At 43.4% G+C, this 21,533-nt stretch overlaps 2 protein-coding genes across 2 annotated transcripts in view; one reads left to right on the top strand and one right to left on the bottom strand.

Moving 5' to 3' along the window:
* Positions 1-2,280, top strand: part of IGF2BP3 (insulin like growth factor 2 mRNA binding protein 3) — a 153,884-nt gene extending 151,604 nt beyond the window's left edge. Inside the window, exon 15 of the mRNA XM_010353052.2 lies at positions 28-2,280. Coding sequence (XP_010351354.1) covers positions 28-126 — 99 coding nt within the window. The 3' untranslated portion in view covers positions 127-2,280. The remainder of the gene's footprint in view (positions 1-27) is intronic.
* On the bottom strand, positions 1,468-13,804 carry MALSU1 (mitochondrial assembly of ribosomal large subunit 1). Its single transcript, XM_010353055.2, has 4 exons — positions 13,395-13,804; positions 11,987-12,165; positions 4,875-4,956; positions 1,468-3,142 (listed from the first exon to the last, which is right to left on the bottom strand). Exons 1-4 carry the CDS (start codon positions 13,648-13,650, stop codon positions 2,952-2,954), a joined length of 708 nt encoding a protein of 235 aa, XP_010351357.2. The 5' UTR covers positions 13,651-13,804; the 3' UTR covers positions 1,468-2,951.
* Between the last annotated feature and the right edge of the window lie 7,729 nt (positions 13,805-21,533).

The following is a 21,533-nucleotide window of genomic DNA, read 5'->3' on the forward strand; positions in this document are numbered from 1 at the left end:
GAATTTCAAAGCTCTGTCCTTTTCCAGGTTGCCCAGAGAAAAATTCAGGAAATTCTGACTCAGGTAAAGCAGCACCAACAACAGAAGGCTCTGCAAAGTGGACCACCTCAGTCAAGACGGAAGTAAAGGCTCAGGAAACAGCCCACCACAGAGGCAGATGCCAAACCAAAGACAGATTGCTTAACCAACAGACGGGCGCTGACCCCCTATCCAGAATCACATGCACAAGTTTTTACCTAGCCAGTTGTTTCTGAGGACCAGGCAACTTTTGAACTCCTGTCTCTGTGAGAATGTATACTTTATGCTCTCTGAAATGTATGACACCCAGCTTTAAAACAAACAAAAAAAAAGGGTAGGGGAGGGAGGGAAAGAGAAGAGCTCTATGCACTTCCCTTTGTTGTAGTCTCACAGTATAACAGATATTCTAATTATTCTTAATATTCCCCCATAATGCCAGAAATTGGCTTAATGATGCTTTCACTAAATTCATCAAATAGATTGCTCCTAAATCCAGTTGTTACAATTGGATCAGAATAATTATCACAGGAACTTAAATGTTAAGCCATTAGCATAGAAAAACTGTTCTCAGTTTTATTTTTACCTAACACTAACATGAGTAACCTAAGGGAAGTGCTGAATGGTGTTGGCAGGGGTATTAAATGTGCATTTTTACTCAACTACCTCAGGTATTCAATAATACAATGAAAAGCAAAATTGTTCCTTTTTTTTTGAAAATTTTATATACTTTATAATGATAGAAGTCCAACCGTTTTTTAAAAAATAAATTTAAAATTTAACAGCAATCAGCTAACAGGCAAATTAAGAATTTTACTTCTGGCTGGTGACAGTAAAGCTGGAAAATTAATTTCAGGGTTTTTTGAGGCTTTTGACACAGTTATTAGGTAAAAAAATCAAATGTTCAAAGATACGGAGCAGTGCCTAATATCTGGAGAGCAGCACTACCATTTATTCTTTCATTTATAGTTGAGAAAGTGTTTGATGGTACTAACAAAGTGGTGGCAGGAGGTTTTGGAATGGCTGGTTTAAATGGCTTCAGGAGACTTCAGTTTTTTGTTTAGCTACATGATTGAATGCATAATAAATGCTTTGTGCTTTTGACTATCAATACCTACAGAAAGTGCATCAATGAAGAGATGCAGGACTTTCAACTAATTGGCAAAAAGCAAGCTTTAGCTTGTCTTACAGGATGCTTAGTTTGCCAGTACACTTCAGACCAATGGGACAGTCATAGATGGTGTGACAGTGTTTAAAGGCAACAAAAGGCTACATTTCCATGCAGCCAGCACTGTCATGAGCCTCACTAGTATTTTGAAGATTTTTAAGCACTGATAAATTAAAAAAAAAAAAAATTAGACTCCACCTAAAGTAGTACATAATTATAGCAGGATTTCTGTATACTCTGCAATCAGTTCTTTGAAGAAAAAAAAGTCAAAAGATAGAGAATAAAAGAAAAGTTTTTGGGATATAATTTGAATGACTATGAAAACATATGACCTTTGATACCAAACTCATTTGCTCACTCCTTAGCTTGACAGCAAAGCCCAGTGTGTACAATTGTGTTGGGTGTGGGTGGTCTCCAAGGCCACGCTGCTCTCTGAATTGATTTTGAGTTTTGTTTGTAAGATGATCACAGTCATATTACACTGATCTAAAGGATATATATATATATCCCTTTAAAAAAAATCACTGCCTCATTCTTAAGATGAATTTCTATACAGACTGTTTTTCTGAAGATCATATCAATTAGACATTTTGAAAATGATTTAAAATGTTTTCCTTAATGTTCTCACAAAACAAGTTTCTTTTGTAGTTTTAACCAAAAAAGTGCCCTTTTTGTCACTGGATTCTCCTAGCATTCATAATTTTTTTTTTTCATACAATGAATTAAAATTGCTAAAATCATGGACTGGCTTTCTGGTTGGATTTCAGGTGAGATGTGTTTAAGGCCAGAGCTTTTCTCAATATTTTTTTTCCCCAATATTTCATTTTTTAAAAATATACACATAGGTGCTGCATTTATATCTGCTGGTTTAAATTCTGTCATATTTCACTTCTAGCCTTTTAGTATGGCAAATCATATTTTACTTTTACTTAAGCATTTGTAATTTGGAGTATCTGGTACTAGCTAAGAAATAATTCTATAATTGAGTTTTGTACTCACCATATATGGATCATTCCTCATGTATAATGTGCCCCAAATGCAGCTTCATTTTCCAGGTATCTTGACGCAGAATAAAGTTTTTCATCATTTAGGTGCAACTTGTTGTGTAGTACATTTTATTTTTGGTTTTCAATTTTATGTGAACATTCTGAATGAGTTTTTCAAACTCTATAGACGGATTTCTGTTATACCATGTCCAGCCATGGTACTTAATGTGAACCTTGATAATACTCTTGCATATGAACTAAGAACTAGAGCTTTCAGAGTTTTTCCTAACACTTTGTTTACTTTCTTTTGTTAGTTACTGGAGTATTGTGGAAGGGTTACAGAAGTCCTCCTAGAAGAATATTATCACCTCAAAGAAAAAGTATAAAAATAGGACCAGTGGGCTGGTGGTACATTTTATGTTACTTTCTAAAATTTTTGCCATTCCATTAAACGGGATTAAGATTTACATTTAAGCTAAATTAATAAAAATCTGAGCAGAGAACTCAATCACAGGAGCCAGTGCTAACTAACTCCAGGAAATTCTGATATTTCTAGGATAAAGGCAGCGTGTCATAAGTTTTGGGTAGAGTGTACTGATTTTTGGTTGCAGGTATTAGCCCACTTATCTACAGTCTCTGCATGTCATTTAGCAGGAGTGCCCATGAAGTAGACAAGCCTTTCCTAAGAGCAGCCTAACCAAGGAGACAGGCTTTAGGAGCTGTATTTTCCAATAAGTGACTCAATCCAAATCTGAAATGACTAAAGCAGTGCATAAAATATTTTATTCACATTTGAACTCCACTGGAGTCACAAATGAAGTATCATCTTCTTCTATTCCAAGAATGAAGTCTTCAGGTACCGTCTCAGGTGCTATCTGAGCTAACTGGTCATCATAAGAACGTAGGGTCCATAATTTCTCTAATTCATAGATTTCTCTGGTTTCTGGAAGCATCAAATGAATCACCATGCTGCCTATCAGGGACAGACAAGAGATACAATGAAGGAATAGTTCATTTGCTTTTATTTTTACCTTACAACACACACTGGCTAGTATAACTAGGAATAGAGCAGTGGTTCTCAAGTGTGGTTCCCAGATGAGCATCACTGTGGACCTCATCCTGGTAAAAATACCACAGAAGTGATGCTATGCCTTTCTCAGTGTGCCTTATAGGAGGGATATATCAATATATAACATTGCTGGTGATAGTAACTTTATCAAAGAGACTAAAGGTGGTCAGGTTTCTCTTCGGTGACAGTTCTCCATGGATAACACACTTACGCACATCTTTTGTGCAAAACACTGACTGCATTTTGTTCTATCCATGAATGTTTTTTTTTTTTTTTTTTTTTTTTTTTTTTTTTTTTTTTTTTTGAGACGGAGTTTTGCTCTGCGGCCCAGGCTGGAGTGCTGTGGCCGGCTCTCAGCTCACTGCAAGCTCCGCCTCCCGGGTTCACGCCATTCTCCTGTCTCAGCCTCCCGAGTAGCTGGGACTACAGGCGCCCGCCTCGTCGCCCGGCTAGTTTTTTTGTATTTTTTAGTAGAGACGGGGTTTCAGCGTATTAGCCAGGATGGTCTCGATCTCCTGACCTCGTGATCCGCCCGTCTCGGCCTCCCAAAGTGCTGGGATTACAGGCTTGAGCCACCGCGCCCGGCCTCCATGAATGTTTTGTATTGTGAATATTCTTAACAGAAAGATACTGCCTCCCTCCAGGGCAAAGGGCAGCTTTGCTTACAGCAGCATTTCTCAATTGGGTAATATTGGTAATGTTTAGGGTCATTTTTGATTGTCACAATTGGAAAGGAGGATACTGCTAAACATCCTACCATTGCACAAGAGACACCCCACCCCACGTGCAAAATGACCTGGTCCAAAACAGTTAATAGCGACAAAAGTGAGAAACCATCAGAGCAAAGGTAGCCCTGCTTCTTGCCAGTTACAAAAAAGCCCAGACACCCTCATCTGAGTTCCTGTTTTACAACTGTGTGTGCTGGTGTCATCTGGCCTGTGTTGCCCTGTGGAATCCAGAACTTAGGAAACCAGTGCAAAATGGATGCTGGCTACTGCTGTGAGTAATAAACTGTCCTTTGTCTATAACCCTCTAATAGTCTTGGCTTTTAACAGTATCCATGAAAACTGGCGGGACAACTTATTAGCTTACCAGTAGAATAAAATCTCAGATTCCTCAGTTCTTGACATACAGCTATGTTTTCCCCTTTGTAAACAGTATCTTGTTGGGAGGTGCTTTGAAACTATGTACACATTAATACCCAAAAGTTGTTAGACCTTTTCAAAATTCTAGTCCTCTGCTCTTTTCTTGTGCCTGGAATAACCTCATCCTCATCTATGCACCCCAGCCCCCAAACCTTCCTCTACCACTACTAAGGAATCTCTCCCGCCTCTACTATGTTACTCTGTTGTCCACCACCTTCCTGATCTGTATGGCTAGTAGATACACACCATGTAGTATATATCTTCCTCCAGGTGCGCATGATCTAGGGTATTTTGGCTTGGATAGGTGAAAATTCTACATGTGAATAAGACCACCTGGATTTTAACTAAAAAAACTTTTGTTACCTTAAACACACTTCAAAAATCTTACCTGGGAATACATTGATCAATTTGATCTCAATCCTTTTGCAACTGAAAACTCAAGATTAGTGTAGTACCATCAGTTACCTATAAAATATGCCAGAATAACTTACCAAAATCCACGCACATCCAGTCATCAGTGTCCTTCCCTTCAATCTTAACATGAGGGTCATGTTTACATTTCAGGTGTTTGTACTGCAAAAAAGCCACATGGTTTATTAAAGGGAGAGGGGAAGGGGGAAGCCTGTTCTTGCTGAAGGTCTGTTGGTTTTTGTTTGTTTTTTTAATCTTACCCATTTCTCATTGCTATACTTTGCCCTGTGATGAATAACTTAGGGAAACTATTTCTCCCTCTAAATCTTATCCACCTTCACCTCTCCCCTGAATTCTCCTGCCCCAGCCCTTCTGAGAGGGTAACCCGATTCAATCACCAAGGTGCCTCTGAGGCTGAAAAAGCTCAGTCAGCATGTGGTACCCACCTACATCCATCACTTGTGTTCCTCCCAGCTTCCCTTCACCTTTAGGGACTGCAGATACTACCTTCTGTTTATAAAGCCAGGTTGTCTCCGTGCCACTGATTTCACCTCATCTGCCTTCATGACATGTTAATGGAACACTGTCATCCTATAAATGTGTTCAGTTCTTTTGTTAAGACAGATATACTAATATCAAACAAGATGGCCATTAAGTAAAAACTTAAAAGAGACAAAGGACATGTCATATACATCACCCCAAAATCAAAGGAAATGATAATTAGGGCAGGAAAAAGACAAAATCAATGAAACTAGGATTTGGTTCTTAGAATGACTAAGAAAAAAGACAACTAAAATCTGAAATGAAAGAGGTGATACTACTGATTTTAGAGAAACAGGATTGTAAGAGTACTATGAGCAACTGTACACCAAACAACTGGGTAACCTAGATGAAATAGCAAAATTTCTAGAAACACAACCTACCAACTGAATCATGAAGAAATACAAAGTTTCAATAGACCGTAACTAGTATGGGGATTGGATCAGTAATCAAAAATCTGTCAACAAAAGTCCTAGACCAGACAGCTTCCCTGGCAAGTTTTACCAAATATTTAAACCAGAATACAATATTCAAATTCTCCCCAAAAAATGGAAGAGCAGGGAACACTCCCTAACTCACTCCATAAGACCAATACCCCTGATGAACATTTGATGCAAAAATTCTCAACAAAATACTACCAACCCAAATTCAGCAGCATATTAAAAGGATTATAGACCATGACCAAGTGGGATTTATCCCTGGAATGCAAGGTGGTTCAACATATAAAAACGGATCAATGCAATAACACCACATTAATAGAATGAAGAAAAAATCTATATGATAATCTGAACTGATGCAGAAAAAGCATTTAACAAAATTCAATACCCTATGACAATAAAGCACTCAACAAAGTAGGCATAAAAGGAAATTACTTCAACATAATAAAGGCCATGTAACAAAAGCACACAGCTAATATATTCAATGATGAGACTGAAAGCTTTCCTGTAAGACCAGGAATAAGACTAAGTATGCCTGCTTTTCCTACTTCTATTCAACACAGTATTGGAAGTTCTAGTCAGAGCAATTCGTCAAGAAAAAAAAAGGGTATCCAAATTGGAAAGGAAGAAGTAAAATTATCTCTGAAGACAATACAACTTGACATGTAGAAAAGCCCAAAGATTCCACAAAAAAAGCCCAGTTAGGACTACTAAACAAATTCAGGCAGGGCGCGGTGGCTCACGCCTGTAATCCCAGCACTTTGGGAGGCCGAGACGGGCGGATCACGAGGTCGGGAGATCGAGACCATCCTGGCTTACATGGTGAAACCCCGTCTCTAAAAAAAAATACAAAAAAACTAGCCGGGCGGGATGGCGGGCGCCTGTAGTCCCAGCTACTCGGGAGGCTGAGGCAGGAGAATGGCGTAAACCCGGGAGGCGGAGCTTGCAGTGAGCTGAGATCCGGCCACTGCACTCCAGCCTGGGCGACAGAGCGAGACTCCGTCTCAAAAAAAAAACAAATTCAGCACACAAAAATCCATCATATTTCTACACAGTAACAATGAGCAACCTGAAAATAAAGTTTTTAAAATTCCATTTACAGTAACAGAATAATCCTTTTTTTAAATTGAGACGTTCTTCTTTTGAGTTTTGCTCTTGTTGCCCAGGCTGCAGTACAATGGCGCAATCTCAGCTCACAGTAACCTCCGCCTCCCGAGTTCAAGCGATTCTCCTGCCTCGGCCTCCCAAGTAGCCGGGATTACAGGCATGTACCACCACGCCCGACTAATTTTGTGTTTTTAGTAGAGATGAGGGTTCTCCATGTTGGTCAGGCTGGTCTCGAACTCCTGACCTCAGGTGATCTGCCTGCTTCGGCCTCCCCAAGTGCTGTGATTACAGACATGAGCCACCATACCCAGCCTAGCAGAATAATCTTAACCACAGGAGCAAAAGACTTGTACATTGAAGACTACAAAACACTGCTGAAAGAACTTAAAGATGCCAGTAAACGGAAAGATACTTCATATTCATGGATGGGAAGACAATACTGTAAAGATGCCAATACTACCCAATGCAGTCCACAGATTCAATGCAATCTATATCAAGATCACAATATTTTTTGAAGAAACAAAAATCCAACCTAAAATTTATATGGGTCCAGGCATGGTGGCTAACACCTGTAATCCCAGCACTTCGGGAGGCCAAGGCAGGTGGATCATCTAAGGTAAAGAGTTCAAGACCAGCCTGGCCAAAATGCCGAACCCTCATCTCTAATCAAAATACAAAAAACTAGCTGGGCATGGTGGCGGGCACCTGTAACCTCAGCTACTTGGGAGGCTGAGGCAGGAGAACTGCTTGAATCTGTGAGCCGAGATTGTGCCACTGTACCACAGCCCGGGTAACATAAGCGAAACTTCATCTCAAAACAAAATTATATGGACTCTCAAGGAACCCCAAATAGCCAAAACAATCTTGTAAAAGAAAGAAAGTTGGAGTCTCGTATTTCTTGATTTCAAAACTTAGAACAAAGCTATAGTAAACAAAACAGTCTGAAACTAGCAAAAAGACAGACGTGCAGACTGATGAAACAGAATACACAGAACAGAAATAAACCCTTGTGCATATGGTCAAATGATTTTCAACAAAGGAGCCAAGACCATTCAATGCACAAAGGACAGTCCTTCCAACAAAGGGTGCTGAGGAAACGTGTCCACATGGAAAACCTTACCGTCCACAAAAACTAACTCAAAATGGGTTAAATATCTAACCAGGAGTCCTAAAACTATAAAACTCTTAGAAGAAAATGGGGAAAACATGATACTGGTTTGGCAATTATTTACTGAATATAATACCAAAGACACAGGCAACAGAAGAAAAAAGAAATTGGACTTCACCAAAATTAAATACTTTTGTGCATCAAAGGACACTCTAAAAAGAGTAAAACGGCAACCCACAGAATGGCAGAAAACATCTGCAAGTCACATATTTGATAAAGGATTAATACCCAGAACATATAGAGAGCTCCTACAACTCAGCAACAAAACAACAACCAACCTGATTTTAAAATGGGCAGAGAATCTGGGCAATATAGTGAGACCCTGTCTCTAAAAAAAAAAATTAGCTGGGCATTGTGGAGTAACTCCTACCATTCTACTTTCTGTCTCTATGAATCTGACGACTACTACTCCTCTAGTCCTAGCAACCTGGGAGGCTGAGGTGAGAGGATCACTTGAGCCCATAAGTTCCAGGCTGCAGTGAGCTATGACCACACCACTGCCCTGAAGCCTGGGCAACAAAGTGAGACACTGTCTCTTTAAAACAAACAAACAAAGCAAAGGACTTTTCTTCAAAGAACATATACAAATGGGCAATAAGCAAAAGAAAATATGCTCAACATCACTAATCCTTAGGGAAATACAAATAAAAACCACAATGAGATATCACTTCATGCCCATTAGGATGGCTATTACCAAAACCAGAAAATAAGTGTTGGTGAGGATGTGAAGACTGGAAACTGCAGGGCTAGAGGAAATGTAAAGTGGTGTAGCCACTATGAAAGAATACAGCAGCTCCTCAAAAAATTAAAAACATTCAGCTTTGTGCTAGGCTGGTGAATAGAAAAAACAAAAATTAAAAACAGAATCACTGTATGAAACAGCAATCCCATTTCTTTGCACATACCCCAAAGCATTAAAAGCAAGGACATAAACAATTTTTTTTTTTTTTTTGAGACTGAGTTTTGCTCTTGTCACCCAGGCTGGAGAGCAGCAGCACGATCTTGGCTCACTGCAACCTCCACCTCCCAGGTTCAAGCGATTCTCCTGCCTCAGTCTCCCAAGTAGCTGGGATTACCGGCACCCTCCACCACATGCAGCTAATTATTATATTTTTAATAGAGACAGGGTTTCACCATTTCGCCAGGCTGGTCTTGAACTCCTAACCTCAGGTGATCTACCTGCCTTGGCCTCCCAAAGTGCTGGGATCCTTAGCATCCCGAGTAGCTGGGACTACAGGCACACACCACCAAGCCTGGCCAATCTTTTTATTTTATTTTTTGTCTTTTTTGTAGAGATGGGGTTTCACCATGTTGCCCAGGCTAGTTTCAAACTTCTGAGCTCAAGCAATCTACCCACCTTAGCCTCTCAAAATGCTGGGATTACAGGCATGAGCCACTGCGCCCAGCCTCATGAACAGTATTTCTATACCCATATTTGTACCAGCATTATTCACAATAGCCAAAAGGTGTGGGCAATCTAAGTGTCCATCAATGGATAAAAGGATAAACGAAATGTGGTATATACATAAGACAGAGTATTATTCAGCCTTAAGAAAGAAGGAAATTCTGGCACATGTTGCTACATGGATGAACCTTGAAGACATTATGCTAAGTCAGATAAGTCGGTCACAAATGTGTGATTCTACTCTTATGAGATACTAAAAAGCAGTCAAATTCATAGAGACAGGCAGTAGAATGGTAGCTGCCTAGGGAAGGGGAAATGGGGAGTTATTGTTTAATGAGTTCAGTGTTTCGGTTTTGCAAGATGAAAAAAGTTCTGGAGATGGATGGTGGTAATGATTGCACATCAATGTGAAGGTACTTAAAGCTACTGAACAACACATTTTAAAATTACTAAATGGGCGGGGCACAGTGGCTCCCGCCTGTAATCCCAGCACTTTGGGAGGCCGAGGTGGGCGGATCATGAGGTCAGGAGCTGGAGACCAGCCTGACCAACATGGTGAAACCCCATCTCTACTAAAAATAGAAAAATCAGCCGAGCGTGGTGGCGGGTGCCTATAATCCTATCTACTCAGGAGGGTTAGGCTGGAGAATCACTGGAATCCGGAAGGTGGAGGTTGCAGTGAGCCAAGATCGAGCAACTGCACTCCAGCCTGGGTGACAAAGCGAGACTCCACTCCAGCCTGGGCGACAGAGTGAGACTCTGTTTCAAAAATAAAAATAAAAAAGATTCAACGGTAGGTTTTACGTTATATATATTTTACCACAAACAACAAAACTTTCTTGCCTTTGCATTTCTCTCCTCATCTAAAATCTTTGTAAAGGTTATTTCTATCTATCTCTTTCACACAAGCTTCTCTGTATAACCTCCCATTCTTTTTACATCCCCAAGTCCAATGGTCACTAAGTCTTCTTACTCTATCCCACCATTACATCTGATAGAGACCCTGGTATGCTGTCTTTATATCTCTTCTTTATACTTTCCTAGTTCTCTTCCTATCTCTCCAATTACCACGTTTTTAGCATCTTCTTCTGCTCTGTCATGTTGCACCAGGGTTTTGTGTACAGTCCCCACCTTTTTATTTTACAACCGTTCTCTATACAATCTCGGCTACTCTTTTGGTCTTAACTGCCTCCTCTATGACCAATTCTCAACAGACTAAGAAAGGTATGATGGCCCTGTGGAATGGTACCAGAGTCAGCTGGAGGCTTCCAAGTAGTTTCTTCCTCATTCTGATTCATATTCAGTGCAACTGGAAAACAATCCCCCTTTCTTTCCTCAACTAGACCTGTAAGGGCAAGGACTACAGATCTTTTTTGTTCTTACCTTCCCAATACCCCGTACAGTGCTTGGGAACACTGGGCATGCTGAAATATTTGAATTAAACTCCAGGCCAGCACTGTCCAATAGAACATTTTACAATTATGAAAATGCTTTATGGCCGTCCCATATGGTAGCCACTAGCCACACGTGGCTATTGAGCATCTGAAATATAGTTAATATAACTGCAGAACTGAATTTATATTTTATTTATTTTTTTTGAGACAGAGTCTCGCTCTGTCACCAGGCTGGAGAGAAGTGGTGCGATCTCGGCTCACTGCAACCTCCGCCTCCCAGGTTCATGATTCTCCTGCCCCAGCCTCCGGAGTAGCTGGGATTACAGGCACACGCCACCACACCCAGCTAATTTTTGTATTTTTAGTAGAGACAGCGTTTCACCATGTTGGCCAAGATGGTCTTGATCTCTTGACCTGGTGATCCACCCGCCTCAGCCTCCCAAAGTGCTGGGATTACCGGCGTGAGCCACCACGCCTGGCTGAATTTATATTCTAATTTATAATTAAATAGGCACATGTGGCTAGTGGCTACCGCAATGGATACTGCCTCTAGAGCTCCCTCTGGTTATAGTGTCTTCTAGCTTGCCTCGGGTAATAAAATATTATCTTCCGGCTGGGCGCAGTGGCTCATGCAAGTAATCCTAGCACTTCAGGAGGCCAAGGCAGGCGGATCCCCTGAGGTCGGGAGTTCGAGACCAGCCGGGCCAACATGGAGAAACCTGTCTCTACTAAAAATACAAAATTAGCCGGGCGTGGTGGCACATGCCTGTAATCCCAGCTACTCGGGAGGCTGAGGCAGGAGAATCGCTTGAACCCCGGAGGCAGAGGTTGCCATGAACCGAGATCGCGCCATTGCACTCCAGCCTGGGCAACAAGAGCAAAACTCCGTCTCAACTAAAAAAAAAAAAAAAAATCTTCCTTGTGGTCACAAGAGAAAAGAATTAGAAATATCCTAACTCAACAGGGCTGGATATTTGTTCCCATACCTTTCACTATCAAAGAACATAAAATGAATTCATGCAAATTCTGAAAATGTGGGCTTCTTCTGTAACTTTGTATGATGAAGTGTTGCTCCTTGGCCTGATGCACTGTCACTATCCCACTCAGTTAATGGTCCAAAAGAGAAAAGAAAGCATCCTACCATTTTCACAATGTAGAAGGCCATGGCATGTAAGTGTCGGGTAGAAGTTCCACTACCAATCACAAAGTAATCTGTGTATCTCATTTCTGGAGGAACGTGGATCACACAAATGTCTCTTGCATTTTCTTGCCTCAGAAGTGAAACCATCATATCGATGTCAAACTTGGGACCAGTATGATCTGAAATGCACAAACAGTTATTTGTATCAAGACGGCCAAGCAGATACACCTGTATGCACCCAGAGATGCCGGCAGCTGACTGTTCCTCCATGAGGGTGTTTAGATCCAAAGTGTTTTTACAGACAGCAGGGAAAAGGCCTCCTGGAAGCTTAACCTAGACAGCAGTATCATAGCACTGCTCAACTTTTATGGTCAGTGCTCAGATTACGCAGAGCCACTATACATCCTTCACCATTAACCATATGCAAGTAGAACCAGACATCAGTGACAAATGACTTTCTATTCACTAATACTTAAAAGGAGCAATACACCACAAACACAGAAATGCCGTACAAAGAAAAACAGTGCCACAATTGGATAGGAGGTGATATCCTGGAGCATATTACATTGAATCTCGGTCATAACGTGTCACAGAATTATGAGCTGGAAGGGCTCTTAGAAATACCTGGTCCACAACCTTCAACTGAGAGATGAAGAAACCGAGGCCTAGCAGAATTACTGTGGCCTAAGATCAGTCACTGAAAGAGCTACATTTTTATGTAATTATTATTTTGAACCTTTAAGTTTTCATATAAAGCCACTGGGTTATTAACAACTGTTACCTGTGAAAATCTAATTTTTTTCCCCATAAAGATTTAGATACTCTGATCTTCAGCTTGGAGTATTACAGGCTGCAAATTTAAAGCTCGCCCAAGTTCTAAAGCCGACTCCAAAGGACCTAGTAGCTAAGTCCACTAAGGCCTCTCCCTCTCATACTCTGCATTCTTAGATGTAATCTGTTTATCATTCCTAAGTTTCTAAAAACGTCAGCAATAACTAGAGGATATTAACTTGGACCCATCTAATACTGGTGCTTCCTACGCACCCCTTCGCACCCAGACCCTAGCTCCTCAGAATCCTCAAGCCCCAACAGTCCCCACAAACCCATTTTCCAGGATCCTAGGAAGAGAGTGAAAGGAGGTGAGGACGGTAAGACTGTGATGCCAAGGGTGGGAGGTGGCCATCCGGGAGGCTGGGATTTTGCAGTTCATCTCTTGCCCTCAGTTTCTTCACTGTGAAAAGGGAAAGTTGGCGCCAACAACCTTTGAAGTCCCTGCCAGCTCTGGATGTGCAGGAGTTTTGTGACTCCAAGAGAAATGCACAAAGAGGGGAACCCAGAGCCACCTTGGCTGGGACCTGACTCCAGACTGCCCCGAGAAGATCGCCTTCGTTCTCCTCCACGCCCGTACCTGCCGCGTCCGATTCTGGGCGTCCCTCGTCGACCGTCCTCTCCGCCCGCTCCTCCAGGCCAGGCTCGCTGTGCAGGCCGCGGACAAAGTTTGGGGTCTGGCAAGCCCGGCAGAACGCTGCTCCTACGGGAAGCCGCTGCACGGCCAGCAGCCGAAGCCCGGGCTCAGCTCCAACCGCGCACCCCGCCACCGAAGAAACCGCCCTGCGCCACATTAGTGGCGCGAGCAGCCGCGCCACACAGCCGCTCGACCCCATAGCAGCAGCCTCGCGTCGGCTGCGCTGGTGGGTGGCACTTCAGGGAGCCCGGCCTGGAAATTCTACGTCAGATGCGTGGGCGGAGTCAAGGCCTGAAGGACGGGCCATGGGCGGAGTCTGGAGCCGGCGAAGACGGCAGTGACCCGGAAGAGCTACTTGGGGATTAGGGCGTGCAGGAATAAAGAACTGGTGTTGCTTGCCCAGCTTGCTTTACCTTGTGTCGTAGTGGCGCACTACGTTGTCACTTTTTTGGACTCTGTCCACTAAGCCTCATAAAGGCAATAATTTTTGTTTCATTTTTAACTGTTCTCTCCACAGCACCTAAAACAGTTCCTAGTACTAAATGTCCAAAAGTTGCTGTTAATCTGATTAGGCTGGGATTAGGACATATAATCTACCCTCTCTCATTACTAAAAAATATTCAAGATTCGCTTGCAAATTTGAAATCCCACGAGGAAAATCTGTTACCCTGGGCTAGAGTAGGGTGGGAGGCAGAGGCGTAAAGGACCATTTGGAAACCGTTCTTAGGCCAGCCCATCTACATCCCCGTATGGAGGAGTTCACGCCCAGGGGCGGCACTGTGGGGACCAGCTTTGTGAGAATGAGGAATTCTGAGGTACCGTTGCGGTATTAAGTCATTGGACTTGAGAACTGCAATAGATCCTGGGTGCGCGGGGTGGGGGTGGGTGGGGCGGGAGGGGGGTTGGGGGGCATGGGGCTCAGCAGGGAAGCAACTTGCCCAGGTCATACACTTACTGACCGTGTCAGAATCAGAAGCCAGTTTCTGGCTTCTGAACTCCAGGCCTGCTAACTGCTGAAAGGCAGGCTTCATAGAGAGCAAATATTTCAAATGCCTGAAACAGTGCCAGACACATAGCAGGCACTCCTAAAATGTTTGCTATATTATTTTAAATAATTCCAAGCACTAATTTTGGGAAGTTTTTTTAAAAATACAGAAATTAAGCATTTGTATATATCACACCAGATATGTACAATCACTTCAAGGTATTTCTGAAAAGAAGAAAGACATTACAGATTAAGTTTCCTCAGTCCAATTTTAGCTCCATCCTCAATTCCATTTTTCCATAGGCATGAACTTGGCGTTTCTCCCAGCTTTTGGCATCCATTCTGTGTTCCCACCCTTCTCTGAACATCCCAGACCTGCTTTACCACCTGTATTTGCCAGCTCATTTAATGGGTCATCATCCCTTCAAATCTCCCAAATCCTGGATTTCATTCAGTCCAGGATCTTCATACAACAAACGATTCTGTTGTCAAAATCCTGCTTATGTTACCTCCAAAATGTTTTTGTGAGTCCAGCTTCTTGTCTTCATTTCCACTGTTTCTTCCTTAGTCCAAACCCTCGTTAGTTCTTGCCTGATTACAGAGACCGCCTCCTACCTGGCTTTCCTGTCTCCAGTCTGTTTCTACTCTTTTCAGCCTCCATGCTGCCTTTCTATCCACTACAATCATTTTCACTTCTCTGCTTTTTGCTATTTTTCAAACTCACCATACTTTTTTTTTTTTTTTTTTTTTTTAAGAGATGGGGTCTTACTCTTGTTACCCAGACTGGAGTGCAGTCGCACAATCATAGCTAACTACATCCTCAAACTCCTGGGCTCAAGCAGTAACTCCTGCCTTAGCCTCCCAATTAGCTAGGACTACAGGGATGTGGAACCATGGCCAGCTAATTTTTAATTTTTTTAAAGACAGGATCTCACTATGTTGCCCAGGCTGGTTTCAAACTCCTGGCCTTAAGCAATCTACCCCCCTGGAGCCGTGAGTACAGGCACAAGCCACCATGCCTGGCAACCTCACCATATCTTTCAGTGCCACGCTTTGCATATACTTTTTTTTTTTTTTGAGATGGTGTCTCACTCTGTCACCCAGACCAGAGTGCTGTGGCACCATCTTGGCTCACCGGAAACTTTGCCTCCAGAGTTCAAGCGATTCTCCTGCCTCGGCCTCCCGAGTAGGTGGGATTACAGGCATGTGCCACCACACCCAGCTAATTTTTGTATTTTTAGTAGAGACGGGGTTTCACCACATTGGCCAGGCTGGTCTCAAAGTCCTGACCTCAAGTGATCCACCCACCTCAGCCTCCGAAAGTGTTGGGACAAGGTGTGAGACACTGTGCTTGGCCAGGACTCTTTTTAGAGCACCCTTTTCCCATTTTTTCATATGACAAACTCAGACTCACTCTGTAAGACATACCTTAAGCATTAATATATCTCCCCCCTACTCTCTCAGATGGTCCCTCAGAAACCCCTCATCCCTTTGTTCATAAATGTCTTTAATATTTACTATGTTTGATTGCATGATACCCCACTAGAAAACACTTAGATTTAATTCCACCTCTTCTGTTCATTAGCAGTGTACCATTGAAATTCTTAATCTGAGCCTTAGTTTCCTCATCTGTAAAATGAGGGAATGATACTTTCTTCACAGTCTCAAAAACTTGAATAAAATATGTAGCACAAATTATATACCATAGTGCTTGGCATGTAGTAATCATATGGAAATTAGTATCTGTCTACAAACTGACCTCATGGAGAGGAAATGGCTTGAACCCAGTCATTATGATAAAGCCCATCAGAAAAAGACAACCAGGAACACACGTGTGGTCAAAGTTTTTTTTTTTCCTGAGTTGCTCTGTCACCCAGGCTGGAGCACAGTGGCGCAATCTCAGCTCACTGCAACCTCCACTTCCCGAGTTCAAGCAATTCTTCTGCCTCAGCCTCCTGAGTAGCTAGGATTACAGGTGTGCACCACCATGCCTGGCTAATTTTTTTTTGTATTTTTAATAGGGACAGGGTTTCACCATGTTGGCCAGGCTGGTCTCAAACTCCTGACCTCGTGATCCTCCCACCTTTGCCTCCCAAAGTGCTGGGATTACAGGTGTGAGTCACCACACCTGGCCCAAAGTTAGTTTTATTAACTTGCTGTAGCAAGGGAGACTGCATGCTATGGAGGACAGAGGAGAAGCTCAGGAAGAGGGACTAGAAGAGGCTTTGTTTAGGGCTTGTGCTTATGCTCAGTGAGTCTGAGACCAGAGGAAGTGGGGTCAGCTGTGGATTGGGTAGTCCTGAAGCACGGGAAGTTTAGGAATTTTGTTTCTCAGTAATCTTTGTTCAGGAGACAGGAGAATGTTCACAGGGGCTGGAGATGTCAGTGGTCAGTCACTCACAAGAGTCGTGTGGTTTGGGGAGAATCATGTCCTATTAAAAACATTATTTTAGGCTTCACTAGGAACGTCACATTCTGATTAGCAGCAGGGCTGAGAAACAGACTCAGGGTCCTTGTTCCTTATACGTATAAAAGTTAAGATAAATATGGAGTGCTGGCCCCCGGGGAGGATTGATGCTGAAGCTGTGTCTTTGTGTGGAATGATGTGAAATGACCCCCATGCCCAGTCTTCAGGCAAGACCGGGACGTTCCATTCCCATTGAAATGATTCCAAACAACAGTTTCTCATCATCTGTGATTTCAGAGACAAGGTTTGCCAGCACTATATATGTCCTTAATGTTAATGACCAAAATCCATTTTTACAGGTCATATTTCCTACCTGAGGAAAATTAGAGAGGTTCTCAGAAATGCAAAATGCCCCTTTCCCCCAAAACTGCCATCTATTCATGGGCTCGGACATAGTTTTCAGACCTTGGTTGCTTAGTCAAGGCAGAATCAGAAGCGGGGGTGGTTTGATAATCATTACCTTTGGGGTATGGAGCCAGAGGATTTAAGCCAAAAGCAACTTCCTGAGAGAGTCAGGAATTATAAATTAACTACAATCCATGAGTACAAGGACTTCCTGATTACAGACCCTAATTACATCCCTGGTGTGTTAATTTGGGAGCCTCCTATTTGCTGTGTTAGCAGCAGAGTCAAAAGGTTCCCAAATTTGTGTCCTGGGGCTTCATGGGAAGGTGAGAAGCTGCAGTCACAAACACCTTCTCTGTAGCTAGCCCCAGGGGCTGGGGAGAAGGTGGGGGCCTACTTTGGGAGATGATACCACACAGACCTCAGGACCTTGCTTCAGAGAGAACAGAGAGGTAGGAAGTACAGAGCAGGCTGGGCCATACAAAGTCCCAAGGGCTAAAGAGAGATTGCACAAGCTTCCTGATGTGCCCATACTGGACCATCGGGTCCTTAACATCACACGTTACAGGACTGGCACATAATGTATAAATGACTAAATTTATATAGTTTTGATACTGGGAAGCTTATCACTCCGGCCTCTGCTTACTCCATGCATGAATTTATTATGCATCTGTGGACCATTAACCCCCTTTTGACAGCAGAGGACCCTCAAATCCACATGTGCATCAAACATTGTCAAATAAGCATGTCCCTCACAGCAAATAGGTGTAGATTGCAATTCAATAAAAATTTAAAAGTGTGGCTTAGTTTCAAGTAGCTCTTTGTCATGCATGTACTGAATGACTTTTTTGAGACAGGGTCTCTGTCACCCAGGCTGGAGGGAAGTGGCATGATCGTAGCTCACTAGAACTTCGAACTCCTGGGCTCAAGCGATTCTCCTGCCTCAGCCTCCTGAGCAGCTGGGACTACAGGCATATGCCACCATGCTTGGCTAATTTTTAACTCTTTTTGTAGAGACAGAGCCTTGCTATGTTGCCCAGGCTGGTCCTCAAGGAATCCTCCTACCTCGGCCTCCCAAAGTATTGGGATTACAGGCACCATGCCCAGCTCAATAATAGACATTTAAAGAGTCATACATTTTATGACAAAAATTCATTATAACTAAAATGTTGGAATCACTGCTCACCCTACAGCCTCAGCTTACCCTTCCCATCATCACAGGACAGCCCATTCCACCACCGGGCAGCTGTAGCTGCTGGTGAATATTCCCACCTCATGTAAACTTAATCCTTTTTCCTGGATTTCCACTGCCTTTGTACTGGTTCTGCCCTACAGAGACCTTGCAGAAGGAAGGGCCAGGATTAAAATGACCTCTCTTATAATCTATTGTAAATACTATGGATTTGTATCTTTATATTTTTAAAATTATTTTGTCCCCCACTTTGTAAATCTCATTGGGAGGAGGACAAAATCCTTTTAAAGAGAAGACAGATAGGGACTTTGTATTTTATAAACCTAGGAGTAAGGTACTAACTCTTTGTACCCCAAATTCCCCTGGGGCTGTGGGGTTCGTGTTGTCTGCTCAGATGTTCTGTGTGGGTTTGCCAGGCATGTCTTCCGGGCTTGTAAGGGCAGGGAGAGCAGCCTGCAGTAGACACCGAGGCCTGCGATGAGATGAGCTGTTGGCTTCTCAGGGCACCAAGCCTGTGGTTTGTGAGCATCCCAGAGCACTGCTTGCAGCCTCCCATAGGAGGTTCCCATGTGAGGAGGCCCCTCCTCCACCATTTCTCCACTCTATTTGTGGAACCAAAGTGCAGGCTGTGACTCCCATCCCTTGCAGCATCGTTTCCTCAGCTTTCACAGCCGTTGTTTGTTCTGAAGCTGTGCCTCTAAACACTCACATTGGCCGCTTGGATTACTGGGCCCTGTCACAGAGCCAGACTTGTTTTTCCCACAGCCTTAGGAATTGGTAGGGACCCACAGACCCACCAGCCCCACTTGCACTCCCCTCTCGTCACCCCAATGTTGGTAGGTGGGCTTTGCAGGTCGTGGGTCACTCTGCGTAGACTTGTGATCCACTCTCCCAAGGTGCCTCACCAAGGTTCAAGCGAACAAACATTCTGTGCCAGGCACTGGGCTAAGGCCAGCGAGAGGAAAGGTGAATAAAACATTGTCTCAGCCGGGCGCGGTGGATCATACCTATAATCCCAGCACCTTGGGAGGCTGAGGTGGGTGGATCACTTGAGGTCAGGAGTTCGAGACCAGCCTGGCCGACACTAAAAATACAAAAAATTAGCCAGGTATGGTGGTGGGTGCCTGTAATCCCAGCTACTCAAGAGGTTGAGGCAGGAGAAACACTTGAACCCGGGAGGCGGAGGTTGCAGTGAGCTGAGATCGCATCATAGAATTCCGGCCTGGGCAACAAGGGCAAAACTCCATCTCTAAATAAATAAATAAACAAAACATAGTAACTGTACCCAGGGAGCTCCCATAGAGTAGGAGAGATAATGGTTAAATGTCATCAATACCGTGTAATTGTGTTTGAAAGAGGAGAGCCCATGTGCTGTGGTACACAGCAGCAATCCTCCCCCACAGCTGGAAAAGTCTCTGCAGAGAGGTGCTATTTGAACAGACCTGGGTCTTGAGGCAGCGGTAAGGAGAGTGGACTACAGGGCCCCAAATTAGCCAACTTCAGGCGGCCCCTTTTACAATGGACTTGGGGGGAATGGAAACCCCTAAAGAGATGCAACTTGGAGGTGCTGTGGGATGATGTTCCAGGCCAGGGGAATCCCACAGTGATGGCGTGAACCCCCGGAGAAGTCCATGGGTTTCTATTGCCATATCTACCACAGCCTGTGAAGTGTTTTGTCCCCAGAGCTGAACTGTGATAGTAAACACTGATTCACAGGTACGGCACAGCCCCACTCCCCACTGTGTCATAAGACAAGACCTTGGGTGGTTTTCTTTCTGCCAAAACTTGATTTCTAAAGGGCCTCCAATTTCTTTTGATCAGCTCTGCTGACAATCCAGTAAAACTTCTGCTTTTCATTTTCTTATCCCAGTTTTATAAGGTTCCTCCATTTTGGGATTATTGTGAGATTTGAGTCATTGTGAGTAACAGGTGAGGAGAACCTCTGGCTGCTGAACTCTGGAGGGCTGGGCGAAAGAAACAAAGCCTGCCTCCTCTGCCAGTGCGTCTTGGGGAGCTTGTGGTTTGGGGGCAAGTCCCTTGAAGGAACATTTCCACCACAGTAGGGATCCCCAAGATCTGGGAAGGCAGGTGAGAGTGATTAATTCCACCTAGGGAGGTGAGGGGACACCTCACACAGCAGGTCAAGCTGGAACTTTGACCTTGGCTTTTACTACTCCAAACTTTTTGGTCACACCTCAGGAAAGCATCTGACAATAGACATTCATTCCCAATCAGTTACAGCCAATCAATTCTCCTGTCTGCCTGGTGGTTTCACAAATCCAAACTGCAAAGAAATTCTGAGAAGTGTAGCTAATGAGTTTAGGAACACTACAGGCTGATGCATATTCAGCTTTATTAAAATATCAAGAGGCTGCCTTAGCTCCCTGGGAAAAGTTCCGAGCCTGAGTCCTAGAGAGGTGTGTGTGGCTTCCAAGGACGCACCTTCCCTTCCCTTTCTTTCCCTTTCCCTTCCCTTTCCCTTCCCCTTCCTGTCCCTTTCCCTTCCCCTCCCTCTGCCTCCCAGGTTCAAGTGATTCTCCTGGCTTAGCCTCCCGAGTAGTTGGGATTGCAGGCACCTGCCACCGTGCCTGGCTAATTTTTGTATTTTTAGTAGAAACGGGGTTTCACCATCTTGGCCAGGCTGGTCTCGAAATCCTGACCGCATGATCCACCCACCTCGGCCTCCCAAAGTGCTGGGATTACAGGTGTGAGCCACTGCGCCCGGCCAGGGCACTCCATTTCTGTCTGGCCCTCTGTTATTGTTTGGCGCTTACAGCCGCTAGTCAGGAACAAGGTGACAATATCAGAAGTACAGCTCCCTTATCTTATACCGTGGAAAAAAAAAGTCTTAAAATAGGTCAAAGACTTAAAAAGTAAGACCTGAAACTGTAAAACTGCTAGAAGAAAAACTAGTGGAAAAACTCTGTCCCATCTTTTGGCTTCTCTGGGCCACATTGGAAGAAGAATTGTCTTGAGCCACACATACAATACACTAACACCAATGATAGCTGATGAGCTAAAAAAGAAAAAAGAAAAAAAAAAGAAACCTCAGTTTGTTGTTTGTTTGTTTGTTTGTTTTGAGACAGAGTCTTG

The sequence above is a fragment of the Rhinopithecus roxellana genome, chromosome 6, assembly GCF_007565055.1.
Source record: "Rhinopithecus roxellana isolate Shanxi Qingling chromosome 6, ASM756505v1, whole genome shotgun sequence".
In the NCBI taxonomy this organism is placed as follows: Eukaryota; Metazoa; Chordata; class Mammalia; order Primates; family Cercopithecidae; genus Rhinopithecus; species Rhinopithecus roxellana.